At 43.5% G+C, this 14,169-nt stretch overlaps 1 protein-coding gene across 1 annotated transcript in view; it reads left to right on the forward strand.

The window, feature by feature from the left end:
• The window catches only part of KDM2A (lysine demethylase 2A), a 165,951-nt gene that overhangs the window by 9,961 nt on the left and 141,821 nt on the right, over window positions 1–14,169 (forward strand). Inside the window, exon 2 of the mRNA XM_040321012.1 lies at window positions 7,302–7,377. Within this exon, the coding sequence (XP_040176946.1) occupies window positions 7,342–7,377 (36 nt within the window). The 5' untranslated portion in view covers window positions 7,302–7,341. The remainder of the gene's footprint in view (window positions 1–7,301; window positions 7,378–14,169) is intronic.

Genomic DNA, 14,169 nt, shown 5'->3' on the forward strand with positions numbered 1-14,169 from the left:
CATGATGTCCACACTTAAGATGGCCCCAGTCAATTTCTATTTTATAAAGTGTCTAAATGCTGTAACAACCTAACAAAACGGACCTTAGTTTACAGGCCAACTTTACTAGAATACATTAAGCTTGTGTATTACAGGGGTATTTATATTTAAAAAGTGAAATTTGTGGCCGGAACTCCGCTTTAAACCTAATTTGCCGTCTAGTTGCACCCCAATAATTTGTTTAGATCAGCTTTTCACATCCTGAGGAGAAGTTATTGCCCTGCTTAACTTGATATCCTCCGCAAATACAGAAATATATACCCAGGGTTTGTAGATGGCTTTCACGTAAAACAATTTCCTTTTTTTTTTTTTTTTTAATAAGTATATTATTTGTAGCAGAATACACTTCTTTTTTTAGTTTAATAAAAAAAAACAGAGGTGATCAAATGCCACCAAAAAGAAAGCGCTATTTTTCTGCAAAAAATAAATAAAAAAAATGATATAAATTTAAATTGGGTGCAGCGCTGCATGACCGCGCAATTACCAATTAAAGTAGCGCAGCGCTGAATAACAAAAAAACGGCCTGGTCATGAAGGGGTAAAATCTTCCAGAGCTCAAGTGGCTATTTTAATAATAATAATAATAATAAAAAAAAAATCCTTTAAGGTTGATAGAAAGAAGAGCAATATGTTGTGCGGTATTCTGATTAGTTCCGCCCAGTCGCATAGTTGGATTATCCTTTTGTTAACATGTTGTACTTATAATATTTGTATTACTTTTTGCAGACAGCGAAATGATTTGCCGTCATGTGCAAGCATAGAGGTTACACTGCAGATGCCAGCTTTTTATGTTTGTACGGTGAATACAGGATTTGCTGCACCTGCCCAGGAAGTTGTCTTTAGTAATTAATTTCACTTTTTTATTTGCCATGATACTCGGCCTTTGCATGTTTGTACACCTTCTTCTTATATTAAGGTGTTGCATACCGCCTGTTTATGTTCAGGTCCTGTATACTTAACTTAAGCTTTTACGTTTTAAAGCGCTGTGACACCTTAGGAGTGGCGTATGATGTTTTATTTAGGTGTACCGAACCTTAAAGTAATCGGATTATTTTATCATCGTTTTCAAATGCATTATCTTTTAGTTCTTGCATGAATGTGTTCTTGTTTAAGCTGGTGCCATGACTGCTGCCCCAGGTTTCTTGTTTTATGCTCAATTCCCTCATTAACACTGACTGTGTTCATTGGGGAATCCCTCCCATGGGGTTATTGTGTGCTCCCAGTGGGGGGGTTATTGTGCAAGGAGCCATCCCTGCTGGGAGAGCACAGTGATTGCTTTCTAAAAATCTGATATGCTGGTTGTACCCAAGTTGATCAATAGATGAATGGAGATTCGAACCATCTATGGCTGGCTTTATTGTCTTGCAGCATACTATGGAGCCCTACTACTGTCCCTACTCTGTGTGCATCAATGGCACACACAGCCCCATAGTGTGTGTGTGTGTGTGTGTGTGTATGTGTGTGTGTGTATGTGTTGTCAAATTTGCTTGGAATCTAGGAGCCAGCTAAAAAAGTTAGGAGCCAGAAAACGCACCCCGTCGAGCTTGCGCGCAGAAGCGAACACATACGTGAGCAGCGACCGCATATGTAAACGGTGTTCAAACCACACATGTGAGGTATCGCCGCGATTGGTAGAGCGAGAGCAATAATTCTAGCCCTAGACCTCCTCTGTAACTCAAAACATGCAACCTGTAGAGTTTTTTAAACGTCGCCTATGGAGATTTTAAAGGGTAAAGGTTTGACGCCATTCCACGAGCGGACGTAATTTTGAAGCGTGACATGTTGGGTATGAATTTACTCGGCGTAACATTATCTTTCATAATATTAAAAAAAATGGGGATAATTTTACTGTTGTCTTATTTTTTAATTAAAAAAAGTGTAATTTTTTCCCCAAAAAAGTGCGCTTGCAAGACCGCTGTGCAAATACGGCGTGACAAAGTATTGCAACGATCGCCATTTTATTCTCTAGGGTGTTAGGATAAAAAATATATATAATGTTTGGGGGTTCTAATTAGAGGGAAGAAGATGGCAGTGAAAATATTGAAAAATAGTGAAAAATTACATTAGAATTGCTGTTTAACTTGTAATGCTTAACTTGTAATACCAACGGCTCACCACCAGATGGCGCCAGCTCCCCCCTTCCAAGCCAAGTTGCCAGGGCCCTATTTCTAGTCGCCCTGGAGACCGGGATTTGTCGAGCCCTGTGTTAACCCTTCCCGTGAAGATTGTAAATTCATTAGACGCTGTACCCAAATAGAACTGATGTCGTTTTTTTTTTTTTTCCTAAATAGAGCTTTCATTTGGTGGTATTTGATCACCTCTGCGTTTTTTTTTTTTTTCTAGTCTTTTTTTTGTTTAAAGTTTTGGAATTATTTTTTTCCTAGCTATTAAACATATCCAATAATAAAAAAATAAAAATCTTTCTTCATCCATTTAGGCCAATATGTATTCTGCTACGTTTTTGGTTAAAAAAACAAACCAAAAAAATAAGCACATATTGATTGGTTTGCGCAAAAGTTAAGACGTCTACAAACTGGGTATATATATATATATATCATTTTTTGTGAATAATGGTGGTGATCAGTGACTTGTAGCAGGACTACAATATTGCGGCGAACAAATCGGAAACCTGACACTTTTTTGGGAACCAGTAACACTAATACAGTGAATTTTGATTCATCACATAAAATGAATAGATTTTTAGGTATTTTTTAATAGTTAGCGTGGGATTTTCATTCTTCTGTATATCATTTCAAATATAACATTACTACAGCAATGAAACAAGACGTCCATGTTAATGGATGAGAATGGGTACATCCAGGGAACCCAGAGTCAAACACCCCCCCCCCCCCCCCCCTAGGATTCCAATGGATTTAATAAACTCGGATGCTCATTGCCCATGACACCAGAATGCTACTCGGTCAGCTTGGAAACCCAACGCTTCTGGAACTATCGATCTCTAGGGTCCCCCGCAGTCCTCACTGCCAGTCTCTTAGGTCCCCCACAGCCCTTACTGGTTCCTCCCATTGATCTTCATGGCAGTGCTGTATCCTGTGAGACTTGCCAATTAAACTCAAGAAATGGATATTCCCACAAGTGTCCTTCTTCTCCCAGCAGACTTTATTCAGGGATTACTTGTATGTAATACTTGGTAAGTATTCATGCACAGCTTTTCCATGTCTATCTGTTTGTATTTATAACACTGTTAAGTGGGAGCTATTCTGTAAAATTCCAGGTCTACATATACTTACTTGACCCCTCTTTAACTACTTCAGCCCCGGGAGATTTGGGTGCTCAATGACCAGGCCATTTTTTGCGATACGGCACTGCGTCGCTTTAACTGACAATTGCATGGTCGTGTGAAGTTGTACCCTAACAAAATTGACTTCCTTTTTTCCCCACAAATAGAGCTTTCTTGTTTGTGGTATTTGATCACCTCTGCGGTTTTAATTTTTTGCCTTATAAACTTAAAGCGGGAGTTCACCCTAAAAAAATTTTTAAGATTAGATTCATGCTCATTTTGTGTAGGGGAATTGGCTATTTTTTTTAAAAAACGAAGCAGTACTTACCGTTGTAGAGAGCGATCTTCTCCGCTGCTTCCGGGTATGGGTCTTCGGGAGCGGGCGTTCCTATTTGATTGACAGTCTTCCAAAAGGCTTCCGACGGTCGCATCCATCGCGTCACTAGTAGCCGAAAGAAGCCGAACGTCGGTGCGGCTTTATATTGCGCCTGTGCACCGACGTTCGGCTACTTTCGGAAAATCGTGACGCGATAGATGCGACCGTCGGAAGACTGTCAATCAAGAAGGAACGCCCAGTTCCCGCAGCCCATACCCGGAAGCGGCGGGGAAGATGTATCTCTAAAACGGTAAGTACGGCTTCGATTAAAAAAAAAACTAGACAAAATGAGCATGAATCTAATCTTAAAAAATTTCATTTCCGGGTGAACCTCCACTTTAAAGAGCGACAATTTTGAAAAAACACAATATTTTGTACTTTTTTTCTATAATAAATGTCCCCTATTTAAAAAAAATATATATATGCGATACGAGTGTTGCTGGCGCAAATGGAAAACCAATTTTTTTTTTTTTTTTTTGTTTATAATAGTGGTGTGCTGCAATCAAGGTACAAGACACTCAATGGTGTCTCGTCCAAAAATGAAAATGTGTGGTATATGGATCGCGCTACCCTGGTGGTTAATCTATATCCACCTACTTCTGGGCAATATTTGTAATTGTTAGCCCCATACATATCTCCTCTGTTGACAATACACCAAAATATATATATGTGTGTGTGTATGTGTGTGTGTGTGTGTATATATATATATGTGTGTGTGTGTGTGTATACCAAGTGCGCATATACAAATATTCTTCTCAGAAAAAATGCAAAAACACATACATGTGTGTGCCATACACATATTAAATAGTGCTCTTATAAAACGTGCATTCCCCTATATCAGATTCAAAGAATCGTTACCACAAAGACAAACAAATATTATAATAACCACAAAGAAATTTGAAACGTATATATGAAAAGAATATACATGTGACAATTAGAGGATTTCTAAATTGGTCCTCTTCCCATTAAAGTCCCTATATGCTAGCCAAGTGCTTATAAAACGATCAATGCTTCTCCCGTAAGATGTTAAAACACAATGTGACTTCAGTGATATTCCCGTCACCAATAAGAATGGCCACTCACCAGATCTCATTTAATAAATTCCTTTGGTTCATTCCCAGGATAGATTTTTTTTAAAAAACATAAGCAGGTATTGCACTCACATTTAGTTGTGCCCGTATGCCGGCACCAAGCTTCTCCAGCCGTGTATGCAAAACATGTGAAGGATAAAAGTAGAGGTCGACCGATATGGGTTTTTCTCTGGCCGATGCCGATATTTTGAAATCTGGGCGGCCGATGGCCGATATATGATGCCGATATTTTAGGCCGATTTTTTTTTTTTTTGGTGGCACTGGAAGATGGCACTAGCAGAATACACTTATTGGCACTGGCAGGTTGCACTGGATGGCACTGAAAGATGGTACTGGCAGATGGCACTGGTTGGCAGATGGCACTGGTTGGCACTAACAGGTGACTGGCAAGTGGCACTGGTTGGCACTGACTTGCAGGTGGCACTAATTGGCACTGGCAGATGGCACTGGGTGGCAATAGTTAGCACTGGTTGGCATTGGCAGGTGGCACTGATGGCTTTAGTTGGCACTGGATCGCACTGGCAGGTGGCACTGGGTGGAAGGTGGCACTAATTGGCACTGGGTGGAAGGTGGCACTAATTGGCACTGGTATTGCCACTGGCAGATGGCACTGGAATTCTGTACTATACATATGCAAGACAAAAGGTCAATATGGGTTTGCTAAAGAGTGCACAGCAGAAGTTTTTGTTGGTGTGCCAAATTGAAACCTTAGATGGAGCATATGGAGGGGAAGAGAGGGAGAGAGGAGATAGGTCACTGCTGTGGTGCTGTGGCCAATTAGCTTTTGTGTAAATGTCAGCTTGAGCCACATTTGTAAATGTGCTTTTTTTTTTAAAAACTCACATAAATACAGTAGATGAATATACAGAATATCATTTAATATTAACCCAACCAAAAGCCTACTTTTAGCAAACAGGTGCTGGATTGTAGGTTAGATCAAACTATTTAACAGAATCAGAAATAGCTGTGCAGAGGGAATATAACTGGGACACAGAGAATTTGATTGTGTGTGGATTTTTAAATTGTATATCTCAATCTATGGCAAAAAGTAAAACGGACAAAAAAAAGGTGGTTCACCAAAAAGATTATTTCAAGCAGATATTTCGAGGGAGACAGGTAGAAAAAGAGGATCCAGCACTTACCTACCTGGTCCAAAACAATCTAATTTCACGAGCGCGGGCCCCTCCTCCTCTGTGGGCGTAAACAGAGAGGAGGACCGCGCGCTGGGTGTACCAAGATGGCCGCGGATCCGGAGAGAGGATCCGGTTTTTCCTGATGCTGTGACCGCGGCGGCAATCCGCGGATTGCCACCACGGTCACAGCATCAGGAAAGACCGCGGCTTCGGCCTAGCTCCGGATCCGTGGCACCGCTAGCGGCCATGTAAAATATCGGCCTAATTTGGAAAAAATCGGCCGATGCCGATTTCCCCAAAACGGCCAAATATCGGCCGATATATCGGTCGATCTCTAGATAAAAGCCCTTCCTCTCGTGTTCCCCCTACGCCTATCTCATGATCAGCGCATGGTTTCGTAGATGTCAGCAGCCTCTACGCGTTTCGCAAGGTATATTGCGTCCTCAGGACGCAATATACCCGAGGACGCAATATACCTTGCGAAACGCGTAGAGTCTGCTGACATCTACGGAACCATGCACTGATCGAGAGATAGGCGTAGGGGGAACACGAGAGGAACGGCTTTTATCCTTCACGTGTTTTGCATACGGGCACAACTAAATGTGAGTGCAAAACCTGCTTTTGTTTTAAAAAATCAATACATTTTTTTTAGATGAATGGCCTAATTGGTACCCAAATAAAAAAAACACTACTAAGCTGAAATATTTGCCTTTTATGTGAAACTGTCCCCTGCAATGCCCTTTCTTTGCCTCAAGATGTCCTCAGTCTTCCAGCCAGACATCTTTCTACCCAAAAGACAGAGGGCATACTGTGAGTGCAGGGCATCATGAAAATCGGCTAGTAAAATGTCCTGTCATTGTTTATGAAGCCTCCTTTTCTTTATTTTTCTTATCTTTTCTTTTCTTTCTGGAAATCTTTTGTGTCCTCACAACTGCATTTTTCAAGACCCCCCCCCCAAGAACATCAGCTGTTTTATTAGACCTCTGGAGATTTCCTCCTTATACTGCCACTCAGAACGGCATGCAGTGACTTGACATGTTCTCTTGAATGTTGGAATATTTGCCTAACTTTGAAGCGACGTCATCTCACATTTTGATGTGTTTAAGGCTGGCCATACATAATACAATACCAGGTTAACACACCTTATCCCATGTTTTTAAATGTGTTGTGCCAAGGCATCTGATCCATTTAAATGGGCTGCTAGTGCACCACAATGTAGGAAAAATTGTACATGCTCCCTCCAGGACAGTGCACCATACTGGTAGCATGTTATATTAGTGTGTTGGGGTGCCATTTAAAATATGAATGTGACCTCACAACCTACTGTGAGAAGTGTCATTCGGTATAGTGTGGTATGTAATGTATGTCAGGGTGGTTAGTTTCTTTTGATAGTCATGTGTGTTTTTTTTTCTTTATATATAGGTGGTAGTACTAATAGAATTGTTTTGAAAATCTGGAAGATATGGAAGACGAGCAAGTGCGATACAGCCGTAGACTGGTAAGAAGGAAAAAGTCATTTTTTTTATTTCACGAAAGACTTGTGACATGTAGCTAAGCAATACCTATTTATTAAAATGAAAATTGAGATTTTCCTAGCTTGTGACGGAAAATATTAGTTATATGAAGACAGGAGGCGAGTATCTTGCATTTATCTTTCTTTATTAAATGCTCATAGCAGAAAATTTATTCTTTATATTTTATGTAATTTGTTAACTTTTTCACCTAAAATGGTGGATAAAAGAAACTACAATTCCCAGCAGTCCCGGCAAGTCTAAGCCACACCTCCCGGTGGTATGTATATAAGGGACTGCTCTGATGTACTTCTTCCTCTTTCTTGAACGAATGGCATAACAGGATACCTCCAGAAACTTCACACCGGAGTCACCGGCCCGTCGATCCTTCTTGTCGTGGTGTCGGAACAAGGTAGTAAATGAACAGCAACCGCGCTGTTAACGACTCCAAACGGAGAAATGGAACAAAACTTCGCCCCAACGGGGGCTCAGGATTCCACTGCTTAAGCGTTAACGATAACTTGATATGGAGATTCAATAACCTGAAAATAGAATAGACAAATATCCGTGATAGGGTGGGTCGGGAGGGAAGATACTCGCCTCCTGTCTTCATATAACTAATATTTTCCGTCACAAGCTAGGAAAATCTCAATTTATATATCAGACAGGAGGCTCATATCTTGCAAGTTCAAAGCTATAATTACATATATATATATAATCTGTCAGATCATAACAATACAATATACATGCAATATTCAAAACACCCACTGGATGAGTAATGGAACAGTTAGAGATTATACCATATCTTAAGAGTTAATGACCGATAATGAGACATGATTCTCTGGTCTAAAGTAAAATTGACGAAAAGTCGATTCTGACGACCAATCGGCTGCCGCCAAGAGGTCTGAAAGAGAACCCCCTGAAGTAACCACCTTAGTGGCCATAGCCCCCCTGGTCGAGTGTGCGCCGAAGATGGATACATCTATACCCGACATCGCCATCACCAATCTCACCCATCTAGCCAAAGTGGCTGAAGATACCGGATGGTGTGGATGTACGTATGAGACTAACAATTGAGGGAAGATTGGAGAACGAAGATTTGATGTGCGCAACTCATATGCTTGGAGGCAACGGACCACGCATAACCGTGGAATGCGATAGAAATAGTGGATAGAAAACCGAATGTAATCTCGTCTTGGTTCTGCGAACCACTGAAAACCTAACTCCTTCTGGTGAGAATTGTCGCCTAGAAATATCTAGGGCTCTCACGTCCGAGATTCTTTTTATGGAAATTAGACAAAGTAGCGTAGTCAGTTTAAGGGATAGCATCTTTAAGGAAAGTCGATCGTTGTCTTCCCACGAGGAAAATAGTTGGAGGACCTTGGAGACATCCCAGGTGGACTGGTAGCGTGGACGGGGTGGACGTGTATATTTAATGCCACGTAGTAAGCGACATACCAAAGGGTGTCGGCCGATAGGTAAACAGTCTACTGGAGAATGATAAGCTGAGATAGCAGACCTATAAACGTTAAGGGAACTGTATGATTTTCCCGATTCGTAAGATTCTGCTAGGTAGTTTACCACCGAGGCGACAGAAGCCTGAGTGGGATCAATCTGTTGTCTATCACACCAACGAATCCATAGTCCCCAGGCAGATCGATATGCCGATCTAGTCCCTGGGGCCCAGGCCAGGGCGAGGAGGTCTCTAGCTGATTGCGAAAGGTCTGTACCCGATTCTGGCATCCCGAAACCAACCATGCCAGGAGAAGCAGTTTGCCTCCCAGAAGTAATGGGTGTAGACCCTTGGTCGGATTTGTCAGCAGATGTGTTGAGTGGGGGAGGAGTCTGGGGTAGTCGATCGACATTCCCAGAATCAGAGGGAACCACGGTTGTGTCGGCCACCAAGGAGTGATTAGAACAATCGTCGCCCTCTGAGAGGCTATGTGAAGGAGAAGCCTGGTGATCAGCGTGAATGGTGGAAACGCATAATGTATTCCCTCGGGCCACCTCTGGAGAAATGCGTCCACTGCCATTGCTTCCGGATCCGGTCTCCAGCTGTAGAAGTGGGATAACTGTCGGTTGAGTCTGGAGGCGAACAGATCCGTGTGAAACGGACCCCAGAGATCTTGTAGGACCCGAAAAACCGATCTGTCCAATCTCCAATCGCTGGAATCTGTCAGATATCGCGAGTTCCAGTCTGCCACACAATTGGACGTCCCTGGAATGTATTCCGCCACCGGGATAATGTCGCGAGATAGGCAAAATCTCCAGAATTCGGCTGCGATGTCCGCAAGCAGTTTGGATTTCGCGCCCCCTAGGCGATTGATATATTGCACCGCCGCCACGTTGTCCATGCGTAAAAGAACGCAACAGTTGGAGCTCTGAGAGAGAAAACTCCTGACAGCGAAGAGAGCCGCCAGTAACTCCAACGCATTGATGTGGAAAGCGGATTCGTTTACTGACCAAGTCCCTCCTGTGGTGTGAATGCCACAACGAGCTCCCCAGCCCTGTCGACTCGCATCTGATTCTAAGATGACGTCCGGTCGAGAGCTGAAGATTGTCTTGCCATTCCACTCGACTGCATGTCGCAGCCACCACCGCAGTTCTTCTTCCGATTCCGAACAAAGGTTGACCTTGTCCGAATAACGGAGGCCTTGCCGTAAATGGAGGGTCTTGAGCCGTTGTAAGGCCCGATAATGTAATGGGGCTGGGAAAATTGCCTGAATGGAGGCCGATAGAAGCCCGACTACGCGTGAGAGGACTCTCAAGGATACCTGCCCTTTGCGTAAAACCGTTCTGATTTCTTTCCTGATCAAGGCCAATTTGGATTTGGGTAATCGTAAGACAGCCTGTCTGGTGTCCACAGAAAACCCCAAAAACTCCATTTCTTGGGCTGGATATAGTACCGACTTTGAGTGGTTGATCAGGAACCCCAGATCCTGCAAGAGTGACACTGTCCATCGTTTGTGTAGCTCGGCCTGTGTTTTGGAACGGGCCATAATTAGAAGGTCGTCCAGATAAATTATCAAGCGGACTCCTCTGCATCGTAGTGCTGCCACCACTGGTTTCATAATTTTGGTGAAGCACCATGGGGCTGACGATAGGCCGAAGGGTAGGCAAGTGAACTGCCACATGCGATCTCTCCATATAAATCTTAGGAAATTTTGAGATGATTGGTGCATAGGGACCGTTAGGTACGCATCTTTGAGGTCTATCTTGACCAGCCAATCTCCCGGGACGAGGAGATCTCTCAAAAAATGTATTCCCTCCATTTTGAAGTGACGATACGTCACATATTGGTTTAGTTCTTTCAAATTGATCACCGGTCGGTACCCTCCGTCTTTCTTCCTTACTAAGAAGAGGTTGCTCACGAACCCGGGAGATAAAGGGTCTACTTCTACCACCGCCTGTTTTGAAACTAGTTCCTGCAGTTCCTCGTCTATGAGGTATACGTTCTGAGTTGAAAGATGTATGGGTCGGGGTTGGATAGGCCTGATCGGTTGAGATATAAAGTCTATTTGATAGCCCGCTACTGCGGCCAGTATCCACGCGTCTGCTGTAATCGTGTACCAGACGTGGGAAAAATGTCTCAGCCTGCCCCCTACAGGTATATGCGTGTGGTAATTCGTAGATGCACTTACCGGTGTATGGACGGAATCTGGGGAAACCTCTGCCACCGCGTCCTCTCCAAGGGCGTCCTCTAGGAGGGAAGAATGGAGCTGGTTGTGCCACCGGTACGGGATACTGCTGTTGTACTGGTGCGTAAGCTCGAGCGGGTGCCCTAGGGTAGGCCCTGTAGTAATTGTTTCGGCCGGCAGATCGGCCTCTTCCTCTGCCGGCCTTGTTAAAAACCTTAGGGCCATATCCGGATTTCTTTAGAGAAGTCTGAGCCTTGTCTAGACTATTAAAGAGGCCCACAAACCGGTTGATGTTTTTCATCAAATCGTCTCCGAATAGGAGACCTTCTGCTGATGGGCCAGGTTCTGCTTCCGCTAAGTGCGAGAGTTGCGGATCAAGCTTCATCAAAATGGACCTGCGGCGTTCAACCGCGCAGGACGTGTTGGCTGAGCCCAACAGACAGATGGCCCGTTGTGCCCATCCTCTCAATTGGCCTAAATCCACTGAACTTTCAGTGGCGGCTGCCTGCTCCGATAAATTAAGTATTTTTGTTAAGGGGCCTAACAGGTCTAAAATGCGATCCTGGATCGTTTTGAAAGAGCGTTCTATGCCCTTCTTAGCATACTTGCCCGATTTTGTCAGGTATTTTAGCAATACAGGGTCAATTTCCGGAGTAGCTGTCACCTTTTTAGGAATGACAGGTCTGGGGCACTCCGCTCTCAGTTTATTTCTGTTTGTTCTATCTAAGGACCTCCTAGTCCAGTGTTCCACGTAATGGGACACTTGCGGAAGGGGTGCCCAGTCCCCGGATCTGGGGTGAGAAATATTTTCCGGGTTAAAAAATGGCTCCCCAAGGGAGTCCAGGAGTATTTCGGATGGTATATCCGCATTGGCTTCCATCTCAGTAGCCAGTTGCCCAGCCTCCTCCTGTTCATAATCAGAGTCATCAGCTGCTGACGACAGTGATACTTCGGAAGTCTCCTCATCCGAATCCTCATTAAATGAGTCCGGTTTGGCTCGATGGGTAAGTTTAAATTTCTTTTGGGGATACTCCTTGGATCTCAAGGGTCGCTCATTGTGAGGGAGGCTGGGTCGGCAGGCCGTGGAGGGTCCTGCCTCATGCAGTGATTGTACTTCCCCTGCCGGGGAGTCGATGCAAGTATTTAAGTGCTTGCGTTTGCAAGGTGCTTTGCCTTGTTTAACCACCTCTGTCTGGGTACTGGGGGGGTTAACATTATGTGCCAATGCAGCCTGGATGGAGCTATTGATGAGCTCTCGTATCTGGGTCGCAGTAAATAGCTGCGGATTCTCAGGGTCTGCACCTGGACCTGATTGATCCATCAGTACCACTCCAGATCTTTCTGCCATATTAAATTATATTGAAATACAGTACAGAAAATCCTAATTATAGTACCTAAAACGGACCACTCTGCTATGAGTGCTTCGTTCACATCAACTTTCCTTTGGTAAAAATATAAAAATTGCTTGTCAGAGATCTAAGGGGGGGTTCACTCCTATGAGTGCTCCGATTTGCTAATAAGGTACTAGTAAAACTTATCTGCAGGTGAACTGCCGCCGTGACCTGTCAGAAGCACCGCTCTCCGCACACTGGAGGCTAGTGCAAAGGCGCGCAGTCCAGCTCAAAAAATGCAGTCTCGTGAGACTGCAGCGAGCCGCGATTGGTTGAAAGAGTCCCTCAGTCCCGCCCCTAGGAGTGCCGGGCGGGAGAGAGGGAAACGAGAGCGCGCGTGAAGGAGCGTGTCCTGTGAAGGAGAAGCTGCTAACGAGGCGGCCAGCAAGATGGCGTCGAAGTCTCGCGAGACTACGGAGGTCCGTGAAAATACCGATCTGAGGTAAATTCACCGCCGTCGGAAGGCGCCAGCAAGGGACCCAGATTGTCCGCACCGGACGAGTGCTGACCGGAGGGTTGCGACCCAAGAGGGTCATACAGGGTGTTAAACCCTCTATCCCAAGCGATGCAGCGCAAAAATAAAAAAAAACCCCCGCGAATCGGTACCAAACTGGCGGGAGGGAGGGATGGAGGAGGGGGGAAATCCCCCGACCCAAAACCAACTCAGATAGAATTAAACAATATCAGTGAAAACAATCCAATAAATAAATTATACCACAACGCAATAAATGATCAATGAAATAACTGATCAAACTACTTGGAGGGAGAGGGGGGGGGGGGGGGGGTCCTAGACCCAATACCAAATGCCAACAATGTTAATATTAGTAATATTAATCAATAAAACAATCAAATAAATATCAAATGAAATAATTGATTGGACTGTCTCTACTTATCTTTTTCTCGCAATGAGCAGAAAGAAAGAGGAAGAAGTACATCAGAGCAGTCCCTTATATACATACCACCGGGAGGTGTGGCTTAGACTTGCCGGGACTGCTGGGAATTGTAGTTTCTTTTATCCACCATTTTAGGTGAAAAAGTTAACAAATTACATAAAATATAAAGAATAAATTTTCTGCTATGAGCATTTAATAAAGAAAGATAAATGCAAGATATGAGCCTCCTGTCTGATATATAATTAGAATTGAAATGCTATCTATGATGTTTTATGCTATATAATCAACCCTTCCTATAAAGCAAAAAAAAAATCTATATCTAGAACCACTGTGTGGCCGCTCCTCTAGATTACATTGTCTTATTTGGACAAATCTAAATTGCTACAACTTAGTGCTTGTTCTATTCATCTGTAGCAAAGTCTACCAGACTTCATGATATGCAGTGGTGAGTTGTCCTAGCTAAGGCTCCATTCACTTTTGTGTGATTTGTCATGTGACTTTGGCATCAACATCACGTGGCCAGTCGCACCCCATTTTTTTTAATGGCATCTATTCAAATTGGTGCAACTTGGATCCATAGGATGTAATGTTGGATCAAAAGTCACGTTAAACGCTAATATAAATGGAGTCTAAAAGCCAGTCGCTGGTGTTCTACGTGTGTGATTACTAGGTTGGCTGAACTTGTATCCACCTTCTCCTGTGGTTTTCTGAAGGCAGATTACAGTGGGTGTACCTTCTGTTGATTCCACATTCTGTCCTCACCCATACGCGCACTCTTTAATGAGCTGAATATATATATATATGAATATATATATATATATATATATATATATATATATATATATATATATATATAT

Source organism: Rana temporaria, chromosome 8 (assembly GCF_905171775.1).
Source record: "Rana temporaria chromosome 8, aRanTem1.1, whole genome shotgun sequence".
Taxonomy (NCBI): Eukaryota; Metazoa; Chordata; class Amphibia; order Anura; family Ranidae; genus Rana; species Rana temporaria.